Genomic DNA, 25323 nt, shown 5'->3' with positions numbered 1-25323 from the left:
AGCAGTCCCCTGAGTAAGTGGAGCCCTTGAGCTGTGACTGTGCAGAGAATTCATGCCACCTAATGTCTTCAAGCTTCAGCCATGCTGTGGGATGTGCGTGCGTGCGTGTGTGCGTGCGTGCGTGCGTGCGTGAGTGTGTGTGCGTGCGTGTGTGTGTGTGTGTGTGTGTGTGTGTTGTGTAGCCTTGGCCGTCCTGGAACTCACTTTGTAGACCAGGCTGGCCTTGAACTTAGAAATCTGCCTGCCTCTGCCTCCCAAGTGCTGGGATTAAAGGCGTGCGCCCCACCGCCCAGCAGTGTGCGGTTCTTTAGGAACTCCATCCAGCTTTGCGTCTGAGACAGGCGGCTCTCACTGCTCTGCTCAAAAGGGCGAGGCTGGCTTGCCAGGGAGTCTCAGGGACCCAGCCGTGGGTGACAAGGGTGTGCCACTCTGTCCAGCTGCTTGTGTGGGTTCCAAGGACCCATCTCAGGTCATCAGGCTCTCAAAACAAGCTCCTGAGGACTGACCCTTCCCCTTTCCCACTCAGAGTTCATCCTCTCACCTGCTGGTTGGTAGGTGAGCCCTCACCAACCATGCCGCATCTCTGCCTCTTGGGGTTTTGTTGTTTGTTTTAATTCTCTGTTTTAATATTCCCATCAGTTTTCTTTTCAGTTGAAGACATAGAAACCATGCTTTTTCCTGTGAGAGAGCGTGGTACCGTGGTGCCAGAATTTCCTTGGCATGGCTATCAGCTTTATCTCGTGATAAAGGCTGAACACACAGGACCTGAAAAAAAATGTGAATGCCTGAAATCCATCGTTGGAGCATGTGGAGGACGAACCTCCAGGCTAGGGATGTCCAACCCATAACATCTATGTAAATATCCCTTTAAAAAAACACAGAATTTGCAATACTTTATCCCAGTTATTTACATAGAGAACATTCCGTGTGTTATTGAATTCCTTCACTGGTTATGATGCCTCACACCGATGATAAGATTTGCTGAAGGAGGCAGAGGCAGGAGGATCACAAGTTCGAGGCCAGCCTGGGCTACACATTTTGCTGCATGCCTTTAATCCCAGCACTTGGGAGGCAGAGGCAGGCGGATTTTCGAGTTGGAGGCCAGCCTGGTCTACAGAGTGAGTTCCTGGACAGTCAGGGCTATACAGAGAAACCCTGTCTCTAAAAAAAACAACAACAAAAAACGTCCCCCCCCCCAAAAAAAAAACCCTAGAATTCCTTAAAAACTCCACAGGCTATCGTTCGATGATAGAAAGTCTTTAAAGAAATTGAAGACTGGTTGTTTCCCGCACATGCACTGTCTTTTCTGAACACCCTGGGAGGTGCTCTGTAAGGAGGGGGGTGCTCATGGAGACTCCTTCTGTCACTTCTTGCTGTGCACATTCGTTTTACACCATTATAAGGAGTGAGGCTCTAAACCTAACTTCTTTTGGGGTGACAGTCCAGGTACTTTCTCGTGATTTGAGTTACCTCTGGTGAGGGGAGAGGTTTCTTGTGAGACAAGTGTATCTCTCTCTCTTGTGATGGACCCCTCAGAGCCCTGTTCTTTCATTCTCTGATACCCAGCCCCAAGAGTTTGCCTGTACAGCCTCCCTGAGGAGATTCAGCTTGAAAAGAAAGGGCCTGGTACCATGGGAACCACACAATCCATGCCTACCTGAAGCCTAAAAAATCTATCAGGGGCTAAAGAGAAGGCTCAGCAGACGCTAAGAGCACTGACTGCTCTTCCAGAGGTCCCAAGTTCAATTCCCAGCAGCCACATAGTGGCTCACAACCATCTGTACTGGATCTGATCCCACTTCTGGGGTGTCTGAAGTTACAATGTACTCCTCCTATACATTAAACAAACAAATGCATTTAGAAGGCAGAGCCACGCTGACAGAGCCCTGGGAGCATGGTCTGGGCACGTTGTAGGCCATTAGATAACCAGTTCTTGCCAGCGTCCAGGTAAAGTCCTGCTCTGGTTTGTCCACTCCTACTCACTGCAAGCCTGAGGGATGCAAAGGAATCCAGCGCGGCTGCACTGTGCTGCCTGCCTTCCTGGCGCTGACTATTGGACAGAATCTAGAGTGTCCTAGGAGACGAGCCTCTGAGGCTGCCTGCAGGGGTTACTGTGGCGAGGTAGGGTGGGGAGACACAGGACAGCACTTTCTCTGGCTGTGACCCTGGACCGTGTAAGATGGAGAGAGCCTTGTTAGAAGTGTCAGCGTTGACAGTGGGCATTCACGACCAGGACTCGGGAAGTATCTCCAAGTCCTCCTCCTTGCCCAACCCAGAGTTCTACCTGGGCACCAGTAGAAGGAAACAAAAAGGGGGGACAGGAATGTTGGGATGGCCAGCAGGTGAGTGTTGAAGGCTGGACCATTGGTGCCCAGGGCTGGACCCAGGATCCACACAAGTTCTGGTCTCCCACAGCATGCCCACCTGGCAAGTACCTGGTTAGGAACTTTCCCTCCAAGAGAAAGGTCTAGTTGCCTGCCCCAGGGCTGGTTCCCATCAGGAGCTATTGCCATGGAGACCAGGCCTGTGGGTGTAAACAGGTAATGACTCAAGCTCCTTGGCACCCTGCCTCCAAGCAGATTTTAAAGTTTAGGAAAACAGCCTTCCCAGCTCCACGCCAGACAAGCTGAAACACCCCCCAACTCTCCCCGTGATCCGTGCTCACTTCCCTTCCCAGACCAGTGCTTTCCAGTGGTGACCTGTAGGGTCAAAGGCCTGGGTTACAGAGTATCTGTTTACCTGTTAGTCACCTCGGTCCTATGGTCCTTCCGCTCTACTTGAGGGGGGTGTGGGATGGCCCAGCCTGCCCAGTGCCCAGAGGACCTGACCCCCACATCCTCAGCAGAGCTCTGGAGGTAGGGTATGGCCCTGGTGGCTGTGGTGGTGGTGGGGGGGGGAGGGAGGATAGGCAGTGGGGGTAATGGAATAAGCTGATCCTGAAATTCCCAAACAAAAAGTGTTTATCCCAGAGCTAGGGTGTGGTCAGATAGCCTGAGGACGGGAGCTTGGAGAGGCCGTGAGCCGCTCCGGCCTCTGGCAGGTGCACTGCTGGGCTTCAGCTATGTTGGGAGTGAGAATTACTTTCCTCCCAGTAGTTGCTAGGCTGTGTGTCCTCAGTGGCCAGCCCCCGCCTCTGCCCTTCTGTCTCTACAGATCTCTTTGGCCTCATCCTTCTGAGCAAGTCCACTTTCCTGCTCTCCTCCCTTGGCCCTGTCAGAGCATCCACTTCCCAGGGCTGGATCTGTGCAAGCCCTATGCTGGGAACTTGCCAGCCCCACTGGGCAAGACTAAGAACAGTACCACAAATTCTGAGCCAAATTTGAAGCAAGCTTTATTAAATAACTGGCCAGGTCTGTTCCGAGGATTCCTAGCACTTGTATCCAGTTTACATTAGTGTTGGGAGCTTATAAAGGCAAACCCACAAAGCTAAGCACTTCCCACATGCATGCAATCAGGGGCAAGCATACATCCGGCTGTGCTTACACATGTGATCAAACCTCTGTGCTTACACACACATGTGATCAAACATGCATCCTCTACAACTGGTGCAACCAGGCTTGTTTACTTACGGAGGTGAAAACATCCGTCTTATCTCACATGAACAGCTCCAGCATTCCGGGGAGCTGTCTGTCCTCGAGCAAGTGGGGCTCACAGGCTAGAGCAGAGGTTCTCGACCTTCCTAAAGCAGTGTGATGTGACCCATCATGTTGTGGTGACCCTCAACCATAACATTATTTTCATTGCTACTTCATAACTATAACTTTGCTACCGTTCTGAATCATAACACAATCTCTGTGTTTTTCTGACGGTGGTCTCTGTGGACCAGTGTGACAGTGTCATCTAGCATCTCCCTGGGGGTCACAACTCTCAGGTTGAGAACCACTGGGTTAGTGCCATATTTGTCTTTTCGACCTCTTAAGCACAGTGATGTAAACTCACCTTCCTACCTCCACAGACTCTGGGCTGCTCCAAGGGGCGTCTCCCGAGCAGCGTGGCCAGGCCCTGCTCTCTTTAGAGCCAGTGTGGGTGGTTTCCTCAGAAGCCGCTTTTGCTGAAGCGGGTCAACTCCTCACCTGGACCCACGGCTGAGTAGATGCTGGGGGAGCCCGATCTGAGTCTTCTCTTTTGTCTGAACTTGGGTTGAAGGTATAGGGATTAGGTGGTGTTCTAACCTTGGAGCCCGGGAACAGTCCCTCACAAGACAGAAGGCCCCAACCACAGGGAGGGCAGTCACACCTGCTCTTTGGAGTAGGAATAGTCATCTGGCCTGGAACTGAGGAGGGTCAGTGAGGCCATTCCTACCTGCTCCAGGCCTCCCTCTCATGCTAAGACTCTGAGGAGCACCAGACCTCTTTATCTGTTCTTCTTTGCAGTGTGGACGTGTTGAATAATCTGCTTTTCATCATCCCTGTGTCTTAGCTAGGGTTTCATTGCTGTGAACAGACACCATGACCAAGCAAGTCTTACAAAGGACAGCGTTTAAATGGGGCTGGCTTACAGGTTCAGAGGTTCAGTCCATTGTCATCAAGGCAGGAGCATGGCAGCGTCCAGGCAGGCATGGTGCAGGAGGAGCTGAGAGTTCTACATCTTCATCTGAAGGCTGCTAGTGGAGGACTGACTTCCAGGCAGCTAGGGCGAGGGTCTTATAGCCCATGCTCGCCCACAGTGATGCTCTTACTCTAACAAGGCCTCACCTTCTAATAGTCCACTCTCTGGGCCAAGCACACACAACCCATCACACTATTCAAACACTACTGCTTGTTCCTGTAATTGGCATGTTACTGTGGGAGGTTGAACTTAGCTTTTTGGTCCACAGGTGCCCAAGCTGTGGCCTTGACAATTCTGGTTATGTTCTGAGTGAACACAGATTTGAGAAGGAACTCTTCCATGTGGATGGGGCACTGAGGAAAGACAGCTTCTGCCCTTGGAGCCCAGTTCCTATGTTGCCAATCCTTGGACTCCCCAGATACATACATAGGAGTGCCCTGTTGAGACATGGGACCCACTTTGGCCTTCCGGAACCAGGATGGAACAAGTCAAGTTAGGTCAGGTGTCCTATATCAGATATGGCTAGAGGGCTTGACAGCGGAGGTAAGGAAGAAGCCAGCCCGGCCCAGCCTGTCACGCAGCCCGAGCCTGAGGCTGGTACACAGCTGCATCCTGTGCGGCGGCCTGGGTGAGCAGAAGGGTTGAGAGTCGGCCTGCCAGCCCAGATGCGGCCCTTCCGTAAAGCGTGCCAGAGGGTGGCTGGGAGAAGAGAGGGAGAGAAAAATCTGGTTTTGGCACATCTGTCTGATCTAGGAGGAACATCTAGTCTGGACTAAATTCTGGATTTGTGGGGAAAGTAATAAATTCTTTGCCTCTGAATTTTTGGGATTAAGTTTCTAAGTTCCTGAAGCCTTAGGAATGGAACCTACCTTTAATAAAGGTGTGCATGGAGTCTAGATCTAGAACCTTCTGGTTTGAGTCTACTACTACTTGGGCGTTGTCCACCCTCACAGGCGCTTCTTTGGAGGCTGCTGGCCTGAGCTGGCTGTTGTATCCCAAGTATTCGCTCATGACTGCTATGTGCTGGCCTTTCTGTAGAAGAAAGAATTGGGAGTTCCCATGGTGGCCCTGCCATTAAGGTCTAGATTTTAGCTCTCCTTACTGCCACAGCTGGTGTGCACACAAGCCTCAGGCTAACAGGGCCCCTCCTTCCCAGCCAGGAATCAGACATAGCCTACATGTCAGGCAGTGCTGTGGCCATGAGCTACAGCACATCTCCACCTCCTCTAAGGAAAGAAGGGCCGGGCTGGAGAGATGGCTCAGAGGTTAAGAGCACCAACTGCTCTTCTGAAGGTCCTGAGTTCAAATCCCAGGAACCACATGGTGGCTCACAACCATCTGTAATGAGATCTGATGCCCTCTTCTGGTGTGTCTGAAGACAGCTACAGTGTACTTAATAATATATGAATCTTAAAAAACAAAAAAAGAGGGAGCTGGAGAGATGGCTCAGCGGTTAAGAGCACTGACTGCTCTTCTGAAGGTCCTGAGTTCAAATCCCAGCAACCACATGGTGGCCTCACAACCATCTGTAATGAGATCTGATGCCCTCTTCTGGTGTGTCTGAAATACAGCTACAGTGTACTTACATATAACAATAAATGAATCTTAAAAAAAAAAAGAAGGGTCCTTTACTCAGCCGTGTTGGCCTTCACTGTCTTTAAAGCCCCACCACATTGCTGTCTGTCTGTCTGTCTGTCTGTGGCATCAGGGCTTCTTACTAAATCTCACCCACAAAAGTCAGTCCTTCTTAGTGTCACTTAAGTCACTTGAGTTTGGGGTTTACCCCCAACCTTTCATCTGAGAAGGGAGTGGCCAAGTACACCCTGCCTAAGACGACCTCCCATGGAGCTGGCTTTTTACTGCACAGGATCCTGTTGTCTTAGCTGTGCTGGAATAATGCCTTTGTCAGCGGATGGACTCGGGCTGCGGTCTCTGGCCTTGCCCTGTCCTCAGCATAGTCAAGCTTCATCCGCATCGCATCTCCATGTATACCGGTACCTTCCTCCTGTCTTGTGGCTGAGTAGTTTCCATCCAATTAAAGGGACATGCCACATTTTAGCCATTCATCAGTTGATGGATATCTGGGTCATTAGCGTTAACAGCGTTAACTTGTTAGCGGGCTTACATGTCTCCTGTGTGTGGATCCTCAGGAGAAGAATGTCTGTGTAAATGGTGAGTCTCCCTTAAGCAGGGAGACTGGTTTACTACACAAAGCACATCATTTTACATGCCCAGCAGAAGTGTGGGAAGCCTGCGATTCCCTACAGCCAGGGCAACACTCAGTGTCTTAGGGTGTTACTGCTGTGAACAGACACCATAATCACAGCAACTTGTATAAAGGAAAACTTTTCATTGGGGCTGGATTACAGATTCAGTCCATTATCATCACGATGGGAAACACGGCAGCATGCAGGCAGACATGGTGCAGGAGAAGGAGCTGAGAGTTCTGCATCTTGATCCTCAGGAGCAAAAGGAGACCATGTCCACACTGGGCATAGCTCATCTCGAGCTTCTGAGACCTTACAACCCACTATCAGGCTGGAGAGATGGCTCAGTGGTTAAGAGCACTGACTGCTCTTCCAGAGGTCCTGAGTTCGTTCAATTCCCAGCAACCACATGGTGGCTCACAACCATCTGTAATGGGATCTGACACCCTTTTCTGGGGTGTCTGAAGAGAGCAGTGGTGTACTCATATAAATAAATAAAATAAATCTTTAAAAAAACCCACCCTAACAGTGACACACTTCCTCCAGCAAGGCCACACCTACTCCAACAAGACCACACCTCCTAGTAGTGCCACTCGCTATGGGCCAAGTATTCAAACTCACGAGTCTATGGGGCCAAACCTATTCAAACCACCACACTTAAGAGTGACCTGACTTTTTGATATTTACATTTTTATGCCATTTTGTGGTCAAACCCAACCAGCCAGGCATGCTTATTCCTTTAAAGATGTGTGTGTGTGGGTGCTTTGCCTGCATGTGTGTGTCTGTGTACCATGTATGTGCTTTGTGCTTGCAGGAACCATGAGAGGCCATTGGATCCTCCCTGGAACTAGAATTATAGACAAGTGTGAGACTCTATGGGGGGTGCTGGAAGAGCAGCCTCTTCCTCTTAGCTCAGGGCCTTCTGTCCAGCCCCAGGAATGGACACCCCGATTCATGAGCTCATGCGGTTATTTCTGGGTGGACTCAGTATGCTCTGCTTGCTTCAAGGGTTGGTTGTGAACTTGGGGCCCCGGAGGCTGACAGTCTCTGGGAAATGCAGCCAGTCTGCACACCCCTGCTGTCCTGCCGGGCCCGTGGGCGTCGAGCTATCGCTCTGTGAGCTCGTATGTTTATTCCCTCTCTCCCCGTCGCTCCCAGGGACCTGGAGGCCAGAGCGCAGAACGAGTTCTTCCGGGCTTTCTTCAGGCTGCCGAGGAAGGAGAGGCTGCACGTGGTGGCAGACTGCTCTCTCTGGACGCCCTTCAGTCGCTGCCACACGGCCGGGCGGATCTTCTCCTCTGACAGCTACATCTGCTTTGCCAGCAGAGAGGATGGCTGCTGTAACGTTGTGCTTCCACTGAGAGAGGTAGGCCTAATGTCTCGCAGGCTCTCCCGCAGAACCCTTTGCCATTTGCCAAGTGCTTGAGTCTGTTTTATGTTGTTCAAACAAAACACTCAAGGCCAGATAGACTTCTAAAGAGAAGAGGTTTAGCTCACAAGAGAACGGTGCTCTGTTTTGTTTGGGCTTAGATCTGGTCAAGGCCTTATGAACAATGGTGACACAGTGGCTGGAGATATCACATGGTAAAACAGAGCAAAGATCAGTCCTGTTGCTATTCCCAGCGACCTACTTTCTGACAACTGACTGAGGTCTCCTGAGAACTGTATTAGCCCTTTCTGAGGGAAATGTTCCCAGTGGCCCAGCCACACCAGCTAGGCCACCTCTAATTACCCCATCTCCTCTTACCACAGCTTCACAGGGACCAGGCTTCTCACTAGTGAGCCCCTGGGGTCACGTGGAAATCATATCCAAGCCTCAGCCTCTGTGCTGCTGTGACAGGGCAGAGGAAGTGCGTCCACATCTTTATATTAAAGATGTCCTTCTGGCTTTCTGAGGAGCAGGACCTGAGTTGCTCATTCCTGGGTGGCTGGTGCTCTTCTGGTGGTGCTTCAGTGGCCCTGGAATTTGCCTAGAAGGGCTGGGTGAAGAGGGCATTCCAGCCTCCTCTTCATTGGTGAAGCCGCCATTAAAGAGTGTGCTGGGCCCCCAGGAAGGAGCTCTGCCCTTTACCCCCCCCCAGGAAGGAGCTCTGCCCTTCACACCCCCCCCAGGAGCTCTGCCCTTCACCCCCTCCCCAGGAAGGAGCTCTGCCTTTCACACCCCCCCCCAGGAAGGAGCTCTCCCAAGAGCTCCCCCCAAGAGAGAAGCAACCTATAAAATGTGTCACCTGTAGAAACCAAATGGCAATTTCCTTGGCTTAGGTACACTCCTAGAACTTCAGCTTAAAAATGTAAAGTATCTTACTGTAAGTTTTCATAATTCTGGAGGTCCGAGACAACACGAGCTTCTGCCCGGATGTGGACACCTCAGTCCTTTGGTTTCAGGCACCTTAGCACCAAGACCCCAACCCATGAGGACCGCTGGAGTGCGGCTGCTTGTGTTCCCGTCCTGGGCATAATTACTTAGAAGGCTCACCTCCCTCACCCCAGTGACTCTGATCTCCATGTTGTTATCCTGCAGTTGATATGCTCATTTTATAAACAGTCAACCAAGAAAGCCAAGTCAGGTGCGGTCCCAGCTCTTTGGGAGGCAGGGGCAGGCAGATTTCTATGAATTCAAGGCCAACTTGAGTTCCAGACCAGCCAGAGCTCCAAAGCAAAATCCTGTCTTCAAAAAGAAAAGAGAAATCCTTAACACATATAACGTAATTTATCCTCTTAGCCATTGTTAGGTGTATATTTCAGTGGCGCCAAGCATTTTCTGCTGCTCCATAACCATCTCCACTGTCCTCTCCAGGATGTCCATCTTCCCAGCTTGAGACTGTTCAACTTAGAGACTAAAGCCCTTCCCCTTATGAATTTGACTCCTCAAGGTAGCTGGAGTAAGAATGGAATCATACGTTGTTTTGTTTTTAAGTGTGTGTGCATGCACACACGTGTGAGTGCAGTTGCCTCTGGAGGCCAGGAGACAGAGTTGGCCACCCTAGAGCTGAAGTTACAGGAGTCGTGGACCACCTGGTGCAGGCAGCACTGGGAACTGGACCACCTGGTGCAGGCAGCACTGGGAACTGGACCACCTGGTGCAGGCAGCACTGGGAACTGCACCACCTGGTACAGGCAGCACTGGGAACTGGACCACCTGGTGCAGGCAGCACTGGGAACTGCACCAGGCTCTCTGTAAAAGCAGAATGTGCTCCTGGCTGCTGAGCCACCTTTCCAGCCCTGGAATTCATCTTTTTTTATGAGTCGTTTATTCCAGGTAGCACAGCGTCCTCAGGCTTCATCTATGATACAGTGTGGGTTAGAGGATTTTTTGGAGGCTGATGGCTACTTTATAATCTGCTTAGCCACTCAACCTGTGTACAGAGCCTTGGGCTGCTGCCCCCTTGTGGCACTGACAGGTAACGCTGCCCAGCCCACTTCCCTGCCTTTGCACAATACCCTTTCTCGATGTGTCTGAGGTGATCACATACCCGCCAGGCTCCTGTTTTGTACTTTGTGTGTTGTCTCTGTTCCAGGTAGTGAGCATTGAGAAGATGGAAGACACGAGCCTGCTGCCCAACCCCATCATCGTGAGCATCCGCAGCAAGATGGCCTTCCAGTTCATTGAGCTCAGGGACAGAGAGAACTTGATGGAGGGCCTGCTGCTGAGACTGAAGCAGGTCCATGCCAACCACCCTGTGCATTATGAGACCTCACCAAGTGACGATGACATGGTAGGAGCCTTGACAGGGAGGCCTTCCCTCTTCTTGTAACCTCTGGAGATGGCTCTGGTCTCCAAAGGGAGTGCTTGGAAGGACGGGTGCAAGGAAAATGTACTGGAGATGGCTGGGCCCTGCATTAGTGTGATGTCACTTCTGATAGCTCTGGTTCTAAGCTGGGGCTGCCTGGAGTAGAAGGGCCCATGGGGGATCACCTGCATCTTGAGGGTTGACTAGCCACTGCCACATACTTCCTGGGTTGGAGAAGATGTGGCACACTCCCCACCCCCAAGGTCAGAGGAGCAATGCCTCTCCCCTCATGGGGTCACTTGTCATATACCTTGAAGCAGGTATCTCCTTTTCAGGGTTGCTGGGCTGATGCTCCGGGTGGCTGTAATCAGTTAAGAGAGAGAGAGAGAGAGAGAGAGAGAGAGAGAGAGAGAGAGAGAGAATGTGTGTCATCCTAAGACTAGACAGATACAAGAATGTACTTGGGTTGGCTGGGACATCATTAGCTGTGACTTCCATTAGGAAACTTCTTTTAATGTTTAAACTTCCATTCGTGTGTGATGAACACATATGTATGCATATATGTGGACATATGTGCATATGCATGTATGTAGTGGATGTAGGAATCATCCTGATCATTCTTCCTGTTCATCAAGGCAGGCTCTCTCCATCGAACTCAGAGTGTGCCGATATGGCTGCTCTCCCTAGCCAGCTTGCCCCGGGATCCCATCGCTGCCACACGTACCTGACAATAACCGCGGGTTCTAGATAGACAGTGGATGCACGCTTGGTTGGGACCCCGCGCTGTTACTTGTAACTGACACACAGTGCTGTCTGTGCCTCCTCTCTTACAGGCGTCACCCGTGTTTTACTCAACAAGCATCTGCACCGACAAGTTTGGGGATCTTGAGATGGTGTCTTCTCAAGGTGGCGAAGAGAGAGAGAAGGAGAAGAGCCCCCTGCCACACCCCGAGCCCCTGACTGCTGTCTTCCAGCAGTCTGGCAGCCAGAGTCCTGACTCCCGCCTGGTGAGTGAGATGCCCCTAAGGGGCAGGTCTGGGGAGTGGCGTGGCCTAGTGGCCTAGTGGCCGGCGTGCTCTGAGTACCCGTCGCTCCTCTTCCCTCCTTTGTCCTAGGCACCAAGCAGAGGTCAGTGGGAGCCAGCTCTCCTCGCAGTGCGGCCTGCCCAGGACAGCGCTGCCCCGTAGGTTTCCGGGTGTACAATGAGTCTTTTGCTAGCCAGGCCTTCAGTGTGTGCCTTTCACACATGTTTTTCTTTGCCCCTCACTGAACACAGTCAGACTGGGAGCCACCTGTCTCTGTCCACCCCTGGACCCCAACACTGAAATTACTGGGTTTTCACCTGGGTGCTGGAGATTCAAACTCAAATCTCCATGCTTGCACTGCAGGCCCTCCTTACCCCTGACCCATTTCCCCAGGCCCTGTTGCTACTTAATTTCAATAGGGAGGTAGGGGTTCCTAGTTGGTGAATAGACTAGACCCAGGTCCCTGACTGGTAGGCCGGGAGCTACACTGCTGCCACAGGCCCCACCCTGGTGTGGCCCCGCCCACACTGCTGCCCCAGGCCCCGCCCCGGTGTGCCCCCCAGCACTGTTAAGCAGACTGCTGCTTCCAAGCCAACAGCCTTTTAAATCCAAACCGGGTCTTCTTACTTGCTCTGCACACTACCATTCCTTCTTCAAATGACCAAAAAAGCTAGGCTGTGTTACTCACATTATTGGACAGTAATTATTACAATAGTTGTTAATATCTTATAAAGGGCCCAAAATATACCTAACAGGACAGTTTTAAAGGACTTTTAGAGAAATATATGTCCCCCTTGTTTCTGATAATGAGGATGCGCATTGGAGAGATGGTTCAGAGGTTCAACGCACTTGTGTCCTCTGCAGGGAGCCCCTGGTGGTCCACGTCTTCCCCTAACTCCAGTTCCAGGGGATCCACACCTCTTCCGACCTCTGTGGGGACCAGGCATGCACAGGAGGCGTGGAGGCAAAGACTCTTATAGAAAATAAAATTTTTTTAACAATTGAAAATATTTTTTCCCAGGTTTCCGTTTTCCCCCTTTCTGTCCCGAAGCTCGGAGCATGCGGATGCCTTTTAAACACTGCTGTCCTTGGAGTGGAGGGTGCTTGAGCAGTTGGCTTTGTGCCAGTGCCCCAAAGAGGCATCGCACCTGTCTCTCCCTGCAGTCTGAGCTGCTTCTGTACTCGGGGACGTGTTCAACTGCGCACTGTGTTCGCGCAGTGGCTGCGCTGGGCTCCGGGTCCTGTGTTGTTTGTCCTGGACCCTTCATGCCAGCAGCGGCTCGCACGAGTTTGCGTGTGAGCAGTATCACTGCTCTCCCTCTTGGTCCCTGATGAGCAGAGACAGAATTTACACCGGTTTTGATTATAGACAGGCTTCTTGTCACCTTAACAAATATCTCCATTTCCAGTCCCGGGAGCAGATAAAAATCAGTCTGTGGAATGACCACTTTGTAGAGTACGGCAGGACCGTGTGCATGTTCCGCACCGAAAAGATCCGCAAGCTGGTGGCCATGGGGATCCCCGAGTCTTTACGTGGAAGGCTGTGGCTGCTTTTCTCAGGTAGGTTTTGGTGTGTTCAAGCTTTCATTCACAATCTTTGGAATAGATGCTGGGATGGCCTTCCTGTAAGCAGCAGTTTCTGTAAACTGCCAGGACGGAGTCGGGAGCCCCTGGTGTGCCGGTTAGCTGAGGGGCCCCTGTTATCTGTGGGGGCCCCCGTTATCTGTGGGGCTCCGTTAGCTTCCGTGCACCGGTTAGCTGTGGGGCCCCTTAGGAAGCATGTGGTCCAGAGCAGTGACCTTCTCCGTCATCGGTGGCGTCATGAGTTAGATGTGGTGGCGTGTGCATGTAATCTCAGTGCTGGAGAGGCTGGCATAGGATTGAAAGTTCCCTGCCAAGCTGTGGTATGCAACAGGACCAGTCTTACGCATTCACTCACTCACGAAAGATAAAGTAAGCAAAAGTGTACGCCTGCACCTAGTGCTGAGACATACGCCTGTGATCCCAGCTTGGGAAGCAGGGGCAGGAGGAGCAGAAGTTAAAGGCTAGCCTCAGATGTATAGTATGGTCGAGGCAGCCTGGGCTGCCACCAGGGGGCTGGAGAGATGGCTCCGCGGTTAAGAGCACTGACTGCTCTTCCAGAGGTCCTGAGTTCAAATCCCAGCAACCACATGGTGGCTCACAACCATCTGTAATGGGATCTGATGCCCTCTTCTGGAGTGTCTGAAGACAGTTACAATGTAGTCATATTTTAAAAAAAAAAAAGATTATTCAAATAGTGAGCCTCTGGGGGCCATTCTCATCGGAGCCACTACACTCAGGCCAACACCAGACCCTTCCTGGACTTTCCTCACGCCGTCCTTGCGAGTGACACCCTTCCCCATTATCTCATTTCTTCTTCTTGCATCCATATGGTTCTGTCCCTTTCCTGTCCAAGACTCTTGCCCATTCATCTTATGTCCCGTTCACCTTATGTCCTGTTCACCTTATGTCCTGTTCACCTTATGTCTCGTTCACCTTATGTCCTGATCACCTTATGTCCTGTTCACCTTATGTCCCGATCACCTTATGTCCTGTTCACCTTATGTCCCGTTCACCTTATGTCCCGTTCACCTTATGTCCCGTTCACCTTATGTCCCGTTCACCTTATGTCCCGTTCACCTTATGTCCCGATCACCTTATGTCCCGTTCACCTTATGTCCCGATCACCTTATGTCCCGTTCACCTTATGTCCCGTTCACCTTATGTCCCGATCACCTTATGTCCCGTTCACCTTATGTCCTGTTCACCTTATGTCCCGTTCACCTTATGTCTTGCAGTGACTGTGCAGTCCTAGCCTAGGCCAGCCTTGGCCATGTTCCTTCAAGCTCCTCCTCCTATTGTGTGGCCTGTGACTCTGCAGGCACCCCCTCCTCCCCAAGGGTGTAATAGTAACTTTTTAAAAAAATTTATTTATTGTATGTAAGTACACTATAGTTGTTCCTCAGACACATTAGAAGAGGGCATCAGAACTCATTTCTAATGGTTGTAAGCCACCATGTAGTTGCTGGGATTTGAACTCAGGACCTTCAGAAGAGCTCTTAACCGCTGAGCCATCTCTCCAGCCCTAATTGTCTCTCTGTGGTGTCCTGCCTCCTGCTAACCTAGCCCTAGTCCTGAAGCTTCTAGCCTCTGTACAATTTCATCTAGGCCTAGATTAATTTCAGCTGCTGAGACTTGCTACTGAATAAGCCCACCCGTTTCTAGCTCTTCTAAACTCTGCTTGGCTGGTTAGCTCGCTGTCCTGGCTCTAACTCCTCTCCACACTGATTCAGTCTGCCTTCACTGAGCTTCTCCTGAACGGCTCTGCTTGGCCTCAGACTAACTTTGGCCACCTGTTTTAGTCTGCTGGTGGCTCATTCTCTGGCTCACTCTGTCTACTTGTGTCTAGCTTGGTGTCTCTTCACCTGCCTCTGTACCACTGTCCTGCTAAAACTCCTCCTCCTGCTCCTCCTGCTCCTCCTCCTGCTCTTCCTGCTCCTCCTCCTGCTCCTCCTCCTGCTCCTCTCTCTCTTATGTGGCCTCACTGTCCTCTCTGTTCTCCCGAGAGCTCGGCAGATCCTATTCTGTCAAATCTCTGTTTCATCACTTTGCCTCGCACTTTCAAACATGGGTGCTTTTTTTTTTCCTTTTTGAGACAGGGTTTCTCTGTGTAGCCCTGGCTGTCCTGGAACTCACTCTGTAGATCAGGCTGGCCTCGAACTCAGAAATCCGCCTGCCTCTGCCTCCCAGGTGCTGGGATTACAGGAGTGCGCCACCACTGCCCTGCAATGGTGCTTCCTTTTATAAAATAGCTTTACCTGCATTGTTTGGGATTAAAGGTGTGTGCTAAGATCAAAGGTCTCGACCTAAGCTTTTCTGTCCCTGAAACTTGTTCTATCTCAGGCTGGCCTTGAATTTAGAGATTTGCTTGCCTCTGTTAGCTGGGACTAAAGGCACGTCTGTATTCCAGCCGGTCACACAGACCTAGAAGGTCCTTGGATGTGATCTCTTACCAGAGCAGCCATGTTCTGCATTAAAATTTCTCCACACGTGCCTTCAGCAGCTGCCTGTGAGACGCCCATCATGGCGGCTCCACCTTTGAAAGTTTTTGTGCAGGGCTGTTTAGTTTCACATGGGATCCAGGGATGGATAGGGCCATCGGCTCACGAGGGACTGTCTGCTGGTGCTAGTGTTTGCTCTGCTGGCAGGAAGCTAACCATAGTGTTCAAGCAACTGTCAGCCACCAGCTCTCTACGCGAGAGAAACGTCTCATGACTGTGATCGCCACTGTGCTGGTGGGATTGCAGCTGCTCGCTGCCGAGGGGAGTTGAGGCCCAGTGCTGTTTGTACTCTATCTATTTAGAATGTAAACCTTGCCTGACCTTTGTTAGAAAGGTATCTAATTCTGTGCCCTCAGAGGCCACCTTATGTGTTCTGAGGCATGTCTCTGAGCAGGCAAATTCCTGACACCCACCAGCCATTTGTCTCTCAGCAGCTGCCTGATTGAAGCCTGGGCCCTGGCTCTGGTGTGGTGGCTAGCGTGCTCTGGGTTGTCGATGCCGGCTGCCGTGGGCTGCCGTGGGCTGCCTGCCAGTGCTCTGCGAGCCTTAATCTAGATTGTGTTCTTTGCACAGAGATACACGGCGATTTCTTGTTGTGTTAACACAGGACAGTTGTATGTGGACTTGTGCATATCTGGGCAGTGCAGCTTTTGAAAGCAGATTAACTCTACTGCTTCAGGTGTGGGGATTGGATCCAGGGACTTCCCTGTTCTGTATGAGTGCTTTGTTAGAGTTACACTCTGCCTGGTCTGTGGAATGAAACGTTCGCCTTTCTGGGTAGCATTGTTCTTAGAAATGCTACTTTCTTCCTTGTTGCTATTCTTGGGTCAGTCTGCCTGGCGGGAGCAAGGCCTCAGAATGTGCTGTGGCATTTACTGATGCATCCCTCACCTGTCGTGACATCATCGTGAGAGTCACATTCTTTTGAAACATTGCTCTCCATTCCTCAGATGCTGTGACGGACCTGGCCTCACACCCTGGGTACTATGGGAATCTGGTGGAGCAGTCGCTGGGACGCTGCTGCCTGGTGACAGAGGAGATAGAGAGGGACCTGCACCGCTCTCTGCCTGAGCACCCCGCCTTCCAGAATGAAACTGGCATTGCTGCCTTGAGGCGGGTGCTGACAGCGTATGCCCACCGGAACCCCAAGATTGGATACTGCCAGGTGAAGTGGCACGCACAGAGCCATGAGGCTTGTGTTCTGTGTGTGCAGTGGTCACCCAGCCAGCTGTCCGCACAAGCATCCTTCCCCGAATCGATATTCCAAACTGCTGTCCAGTCAAACAGGCCAATCATCTGGGAAGGGTGCTTGGGGTGGGGGCGGATGTCAGGATGGGCAGGCGCCATGCACACTGAGTGAGTGGGCTAATTAGCATCGAGACCTGTGCAGCAATCCTAGGGTTAACGTGGCAGTGTGCTCAGGAAGGAAAGGGTGATTTGGGGCAGTCACTTTCCTGTTGGAATTGCAAGTGGAGAAAGAGGTCTTTGAGCAGTTCCAAGTGGGAGACACAGCCTGCAGGCACCACATAATCCAGGGATTCAAACAACAGCCCAGCAGGACATAGGGTCAGAAGCCCTGACATTTGCAAATACAAGCTTTAATTTTCTGGTAATCAACAGAACCAGTGGGTGGTCTATGTATGCATATGTGTCTCTGCTCTCCGAGTGCACAGAAAATAGTTGCATGACCAAGCTCGATGCCATCTCGAAGCTAACCCCCATGTAGACCAACTATTCACCTCAAGAGCACTCCACTTCTGCTGTCATTATGCTTAGGGAAACTCTACCCCGGTGCATCACTAACGGTCCCTTTGTGGCCCTCCATGTAGTCCATGAACATCCTGACCTCTGTGTTGCTGCTGTACGCCAAAGAGGAGGAAGCCTTCTGGCTGCTGGTTGCTGTGTGTGAGCGGATGCTGCCTGATTACTTCAACCATCGGGTGATCGGTAAGCTGCTTCCTCCCCCTTCTCCTCCTCCTCCTCTTCCTCCCTCTCTCCTCCCCCTCCCAGTCCTTCTTCTCCTCCTCCCACTCCCACTCCTTTTCCCTCTCCCCCTCTGTATCTGGAGAGTGGAGCCTGAGCTTGGGGAGGAGTCGTTGTTAGCTCTGGTCATAACTCATCTCTGCTCTCCTCAGCGAGTCTGCATGTGCATGCACCCACACAGAGACACACACACAGACACACAGACACAGACACACACACACACACACACACACACACACCCATACAGCGTTCAACTCAGGGAAATCCTCTTGTTGTACCAACAAAGTAAAACCAGGTAACGCCATGGAACACTTAGGGCGTTTGGATTGGAAAACCAGCAGGTTGAGGTAAATAGCTGATCTACAAGAGGAAGGGGGAGTGCCCAGGTCGGAGGAACCCCTCCATGTAAACACTCCTGACGGCATAGGTGCTGCGGCCTGGAAAGGAGAGGCAGGTGCAGGTGCTGGGCTTTCCAGGCCAGAGGCGACCTCACAGGGGACGGTGACAAAGCGTTCTTTGGGTTTACGTTGGTCCGCACTTTGTTACTTGGTGCTGGTCACTTAAGAGACAGGTGATTGGCTCGGTTTGGAAGGCTGAAGGGCCCAGCACCTGCAGAGAGAAGTCCAGGCGAGAGCTCTGTGGTAGAAGTGCACGTTGGCGCATGCGGTCACATTTCCAACCGGGGAGCAGAGAGAGGTGGGGACACACTTGCTCCTTTTCCTGCAGCCTTTGCAGAACTGTCTTGTCCCTCTAAACCCGCGCACCTCTCACTAGGCTCTGCCTCCAAGTAATACCACATGGAAACCAAGCCTTAACACGAGACCCTCAAGACTGGGCGCAAATCACCTGTATCCTGGCCTTAGCAGGGTTCTTAGGGAGCCTCTAGCTAGTCAGCCTGCCCTGGGAAGGTCATCTCTGGTGTGGTTTTGGTGTGCGTGTCCAGTGCCCCACAGTCTGCTGGTGGAGAAGGCTGCATCAAGGCGGGTGACAGTCTTAGGGGTGGTACTTAGTAATCCAGATGAGGCATCAAAGTGCTTTACAGTTAGGTTAGCTGAGCGTGGTAGTGCACACCTTGAATCCTAGCACTTGGGAGGCAGAGGCAGGAGGATTTCTGTAAGTTTAAGTCCAGTCTGGTCTGTATAGTGAGTTTCAGGCCAGCCAAAGTTATACAGAGAGACTCTGCATTGAAAAACTAAATAAGAAATAAAATTAAGGCAGCCTGGCAGGCAAGACAGCCCTGTGGGTAAACAAACTGCGCTAGGCACTATGTCCTGAGAGTGATCCATCCCCAAGATCCACGCGGCGGAAGGAGAGCAATGACTTCAGCATGTTCTCTTACCTCCATGCATGCCCTCCACCATCCCTCTCTGTCTCTGTCTGTCTCTCTCTCTCTGTCTCTCTCTCTCTCTGTCTCTCTCTCTCTCTCTCACATACACACACACACACATGAATAAATATAATTTAAAAAGAAAGAATTAGGGTGCCCATATAGGAACAAACAAAGGAACCAGGGAGATAGAGAATTTGGTGCCTGGCTGGCTGTAGGGCCCAATTTGGTGAGTCGATGCCTTTGAAGACTGTTTTCTAAGAACTGAAGGGTCTGTCAGCTTGTAGCAGTAAGAAATGGAGTGGGGGACGTGTGCGCGGGCGGGGTGTTATTTTGGATATGTGTGTGCCCTTGATGGGCACCTGGCTCTCTTCCTTGCCTGAGTAGGCAGGCGGGCAGCAAGCTCACTTCCTGTTTCACTTTGTTTTGTGGGAGGTGTGCAGAATATTAAGAAGTGAGTTGTGGTGTCCCTGGAAGAAGCATTGTCAAAGCCAATGGTTGCTAAGTGTTGCTCTGAGACAGCTTATAGTGATTCATTCTCTCTCTCTCTCTCTCTCTCTCTCTCTCTCTCTCTCTCTCTCTCTGGGGGGTGGGGGTGTGTCTGCTGAACATGAGAACATGAGCATGTCCCTCACCACAGGTCACTTAGCTGCCTGCAGCTGGTTTCTGTTGCGTACAGTGACGGTGGCCTACTCCAGAAGCATGGGAAGTACCAGTTTCATGTCTGGCTTCCTCCATATACCATCTGTGGCCAGCACCCACCCTGGCATTATGTAGGGCCTTAGGTTCATACCAAGTTGACTTGTCTGTATTAGTTACTGTTCTTGGGAATAGAACCAATGGAGTGCATGTATGTTAGGAGGACCCATTAGACTGGCTTACAGGATACAGTCTGGCTAACCCAGGAGTGACTTTCTCACAGTGGAGAGGCAGAGAATCCAATGGTTTCTTGGTACATGAAGCCAGATGTCTAACATTCTCCACTTTGCCCTGAGGACCTGAAGGACTATGGGAGAGCTTCTGGTTCTCAGATGTCTTTAGAGCCACCAGTGAAGGAACGCTATAGTAGGGAATGATAAGGGAGAAACCAGTCAGCAAGAGGGAGGGCAGGCAGGGAAAGAAAGGCAGCGCCCCTTCTTCCATCACTGTGTGGTAATCTAACCACACAGTGGGTCATCCCGCTGCGACCTTTGTGGGATGCCGACTGCTTCCTGTTGAACTGATACTAGATGGCTTTCAGTTTGAGCCCATGAAATAAAGTTCAGGGAATATTCACCTCTCTCCACATTGGCCTAGGAGGATTGTGGGTACAGGGCTAGGGGAACTGTGTTAGGCAGTAAGACACCACCAGTCTTACTGTGTGGATGCGACTGTGTCGCTTATGTGTTTTGTTTGAGTGTGAGCTCAGCTTGTTCTTGCTCACTCCTGGGATTGTCTTTTTCCTTATCTATGGTATCTGTCCTGTGGCTTTCAGTTTGCGTCTCACAGGTAATTAATCGATTTGTACTTATTTCCCTGTGTTTACTGCTATCTGATGGCAAGTTTTGAATTATTTTAAAAAGGAAACTGGTTATTGGCCTCTTGCAAAGTTATAGAAGTGGTTTGCTTTGGGTTTGAGGAGTGCCAGGGAAATGTGCTGTCAAGGTTTTCTCTAGGTAAGCTCATATTTGCATTGTGTTGCTGGTTTCTTCTTCTTCTTCTTCTTTTTTTTTTGGGGGGGGTTGTTTTGGTTTTTTTTTGTTTGTTTTGTTTTTTTGGATTTGGGTTTTTGGATTTGTTTTTTTCAAGACAGGTTTTCTCTGTATAGCCCTGGCTGTCCTAGAACTCACTCTATAGATCAGGCTGGCCTCAAACTCAGAAATCTGCCTGCCTCTGTCTCCCAGAATGCTGGGATTACAGGTGTGCACCACCACCACCCGGCTATTGCTGGTTTCTTTCGGAGAAAGGATTGTTTTTTAGACAGGTTTGGATAGTTCTGGCTGTCTTGGGACCCAGTAGACTAGACTGGCCTCGAATTTACAGAGATCCACCTGCCTCTCCCTCTGCCTCTGCCTAGCAAGTGCTGGATTAAAGGTGTACACTACCACTGCCCATGCCCATGAAAGAATGGAATTTTTATTTCTGATGGGCAGTACTTTTTATATCGTGGATAATTCTTAGTTCTGTATTTTCTTCTAGAATTTCTAAATTATGAGCATTCGCCTTTAGGTCCATAGTTTGTTTTCTATGTGTTTTTCTATGTGTAAGGGTGGGGTTAGAACCCCTTTTCCCACTGATTAAGCACTGATTTCTGGAAAGACTGTCTTTACATTGAATGATTGTAGTCAAATGTCAGTGAACTAAGCACATTCCTTTCTGGACTCCAATTCTTGTTTCATGATATTACCTTAGAGGAGGCTTAGTTTCAGCCCCACCCCCTCACTCCCCCACGTCCCACACCCCTCCACCTCCCCCACCCCTCCACCTCCCACCCTTGTGCACTGGGAGGATAGCGTGGTCTTCCCACTGATTTAGAGCAGGTCAGGTTTAGCCCCACTGGAAGGACAGCTTAAGTCTCCCCGCCCACGCCCCCACGGCAGGGGCTTGGGTGGGAAGGACAGCGCAGGTCTTCCCTGCTCTCTCCGGCAGGGGCTCAGGTGGATCAGTCTGTGTTTGAGGAGCTCATCAGGGAGCACCTCCCAGAGTTGGCGGAGCACATGAGCGACCTCTCGGCGTTGGCGTCCATCTCTCTCTCCTGGTTCCTGACTCTGTTCCTCAGCATCATGCCTCTGGAGAGTGCTGTGAATGTTGTCGATTGCTTCTTCTACGATGGGATCAAGGCCATCTTCCAGCTGGGGCTGGCTGTGCTGGAAGCCAACGCAGAGGAACTGTGCAGTAGCAAAGATGATGGACAGGCCCTGATGATCCTCAGCAGGTGGGCTCTGGCTACTGCCTCCTGTGGGTCGGGGGCAACGGGAAGACCACAGAAGGAGGCCACAGAGTGTGTGCCACACCTGTGGAAGCTTTCTGTTCCACACTGCCCCTTGGCACCTGTCATCCTGTGGTCTCTCTAGAATGAGTCTGCCATATGGCACCACCACTGGGTTACAAAGGTGAGGCCATCTTCTCTCTTTCTGCCAAATCAGAGGTCAGGGAGAACAGGACCCTAAATACTTTTGTCTTCTAAGAGGATCTTAGATGGAATCACCGTGATGCTAAACAGGACCGAGCAGCCCTCAGAAATGCTGGCTCGTGAACCGGCAGCCAAATGCAAGAGTCGAGTACTCCATATAGAGCAATGGCTCTCAGCTTGTGGGTCTTGGTCCCCTTGGGGTTGTGTATCAGGTATACTGCGTATCAAGTATTTACAATTCACAACAGTAGCAACAGTTATGAAGTAGCAACAAAATAATCTGGCTGGGGTCACCACGACATGAGGAACTATATTAAAGGGCCACAGCATTAGGAAGGTTGAGAACCACTGGTATAGCAGCCAATGAGCTGGAGGGACACCCTCGCCACCCTGCAAAAAAAAAAAAAATAAATAAATAAAAAATAAAAAAAAAGACACCAGTTTGAGTCTGGACCCTGGGTCTCTGAGATAGTTTCTTTTTTAGAATATGCTGGAAGCTTAAAACCATATAGGCAGTTTATGATGAGTTCACTAGAGTCTCAAGGCTTAGCAATGCACAGAGTCTAGGTCCACAAGCCTGACTTTAGAAGCTTCGTGCTTCTGCTGGAGTGACCATGGTATGTGGTGCCTTGCCCTGCACTGTGTTAAGAGTGAGAGTGTGCTGGGATTTTGTGTGCCCAGTGATCTCCCCATGAGGGTAGATGTGGCCTTTAACTGTGGGGTGTGCTCAGGTTTCTAGATCACATTAAGAATGAAGACAGCCCTGGGCCCCCCATTGGCAGCCACCATGCCTTTTTCTCTGATGATCAAGAGCCCTATCCTGTGACCGACATTGCTGATCTGATCCGGGACTCCTATGAGGTACAGGAGCCCCGTCCCATCCTCCCAGGCCCCTGCCTGCTTGGAAGACAGTGTGCCTGGGATATATGGATATATATGGATATATATGGGATATATGGGATATATGTGGGTATATATGGATATATATGGGATATAGACGTGGAGGAGGGTTTCTGGCCACTTGCTTCCTGTTAGCTGTGGACTCAGGCGGTTCCTGTATCTATACAGAAATTTGGGAACCAGTCTGTGGAGCAGATTGAACGCCTGCGCTACAAGCACAGGATCAGGGTCCTGCAAGGCCATGAGGACACCACCAAGCAGAATGTGGTGAGCAGGGGACACCTCCGCTGGGCTCGCAGGTAGAGCTGACTGTGAGGCCCTCGCTGGGCATAAGACACGGGAAGGGGTGCTTGCTTCTCTCTCTCTCCTCCTCTCTCCCTGAACTGAAAACTTAGTAGCCAAATATCACATAGAAACAATGAATTTTTAAGAGTCAAACTGTGAGCAGCTAACTACTGGGAGCCTTAGTTTCCACGGTCATAAAATGGGGATAACACTTATGGTTTAATAGGAGATGGAGTAGGGATTATAAAATACTCAGGCCTGCAGTAAGTTGCCATTCTCTGCGCTGTCTTCATCTCCACTGGAGATGAACAGGCTGTCTCAGAGCACAGTGTGCCAACTGGAAGGAGGTTGAAGACAAAACACCTTTCCTAACCTGAATTTTTCAATAGAGAGGAGTTGATGCTACTGAGACAAGGGTACTGCATGTGCCCCACTAGGAGGGAGAGTCCCACCCTTCCTGATAGTGCAGGGGTGCATGGTGCAGGCCTGGACCTTACTCCAATCACTGTTCATTCTTTCCCTAAGCTCCGCGTTGTTATCCCAGAAGTCTCCATTCTTCCTGAAGACCTCGAGGAACTCTACGACTTATTCAAGGTAGTAAATCTAGGAGGAGGGGGTCCTGGGCCTTGAGCCAGGTCCTAGCACACAGGGCCCAGCCTGCCTGTGGGCCTGTGCCTTCTTCTAAGGGCCAATAGTTGCCTTTTCTCTGGTAGCAGAGGCTAGAGCTAGCTTGTTTTAAGTTAAAGCTACTTGCTTTAACTTGAAAACCCTCACCTTAAAGCTCTGTCAACCTGTTGAGTGTCTCTTGTCTGTGCATCAGTTTTCCGAGTCCAGCTTCAGGATGGCGTGATCCCAGGACAGCCCACAGGGCTTCTGTGGCCCTGCACCCACGCAGCTGGGCATCGGGGGAGAGGCATTTGCTGCATGGTGGATTGCTGCTCAACTGTTCTGCAGTGCACTAGTGAGCATGGGCTCCAGGTCTGCAGTAGACAGTGACTACTCTGAAATGATGGTGTGTCCCTGCTCTGGCCCTCAGCGTGGACTGGGTTATACACACTTCTGTATCATGCAGTTGCTCCGGAGCTGTTTCGTGTAGTTTCCCATGTTGATACCAACTGTTTCTCATGCTGCATAATCATCACTGTTAGTATTGTTGTTGGGGTATAATGTCTTCTAGTTGGCTTTTTAGGGCACTGAACTTAATTTTTTTTTTTTTTTTTTTTGCTGAAGCAGCATCTCACTAAGTTTGCCAAGGGAAGCTTCTTGTGATGCTTCTATATGTCAAGTAACTGGTATTATAGGCATGCACCACTAGCTGGGCGGTTAGTTAGTTTTAAAATTTTTATTTAATCTCACCCTAACACTTTATCAACATGCAGTGCCTACTGCATGTGTGCTGATGCAGAGCCCAGTTTATTTTTAACTAGTAATAGTATAGTAAACTAGGCAGCTCTTTTTAATCCTTGAGTTTTTGGTTTTGGTTTTTGGACAGGGTCTCCTGTTTCCCTACCTGGCCTGGAACTCAGATATTCACCTGCCTCCCAAGTGTTGAACTTGGTGTTTGTATAGTGAGGCACATTGTCTTCTGGTTGTGTGTTAGGCGCATCTCTTGGCCTTTGAACAGAATTACATGGGAGTCTCGTAGCCCTGATTTATAATTACAGTGTCTTGTCCTCAGTTACTTCCACCTCTCCTAGGCGTAGGGTTCACCAGCCTGCTCTTTCATGGACTGCTTTCCGTGTTCTTTCGATTAAGGGGGGACGAGCATAGTTCTATACGCCTATAATCCAAGCAAACGAAAGCCTGGGGCAGGAGGGTTGGGAGTTTGAAACCAAGCAGGATGGCCACAGAGTGGAAAAACCCAATCAAACCAAGGCAAGGGACGGGCAACACTTGCCAGTCCTCAGAAACCTGTGGCGGAAGTAGAAACCTACATCCACAAATTGTTCTCTGACACTATGCGCACGTGTGCACAGACACACACAAATAAATACCATGGGGTGTGTCCTTGGGATGTAGCCCAGTCAGTGGTAGAATGCTTGCCATGTTAATAATTTCATTTCTGTTGCTATGACAAAATATCCTCACCAAACAGCACAATGTAAGAGGGAAGGGCTTGTTTA

The 25323-nt window shown here is 50.6% G+C and overlaps 1 protein-coding gene across 1 annotated transcript in view; it reads left to right on the top strand.

Annotated features, from left to right (window-relative positions):
* Tbc1d8 (TBC1 domain family member 8) overlaps window positions 1-25323 on the top strand; it is a 106472-nt gene that overhangs the window by 75320 nt on the left and 5829 nt on the right. Inside the window, exons 6-15 of the mRNA XM_052193086.1 lie at window positions 7914-8121; window positions 10274-10471; window positions 11320-11493; window positions 12921-13071; window positions 16544-16758; window positions 17423-17540; window positions 21532-21817; window positions 22747-22876; window positions 23084-23182; window positions 23726-23794. Of these exons, the coding sequence (XP_052049046.1) occupies window positions 7914-8121; window positions 10274-10471; window positions 11320-11493; window positions 12921-13071; window positions 16544-16758; window positions 17423-17540; window positions 21532-21817; window positions 22747-22876; window positions 23084-23182; window positions 23726-23794 (1648 nt within the window). The remainder of the gene's footprint in view (window positions 1-7913; window positions 8122-10273; window positions 10472-11319; window positions 11494-12920; window positions 13072-16543; window positions 16759-17422; window positions 17541-21531; window positions 21818-22746; window positions 22877-23083; window positions 23183-23725; window positions 23795-25323) is intronic.

Source organism: Apodemus sylvaticus, chromosome 9 (assembly GCF_947179515.1).
Source record: "Apodemus sylvaticus chromosome 9, mApoSyl1.1, whole genome shotgun sequence".
NCBI classification, from domain to species: Eukaryota; Metazoa; Chordata; class Mammalia; order Rodentia; family Muridae; genus Apodemus; species Apodemus sylvaticus.
The sequence above is the reverse complement of the archived record's forward strand: the minus strand, read 5'-3'. Positions and strand labels throughout refer to the sequence as shown.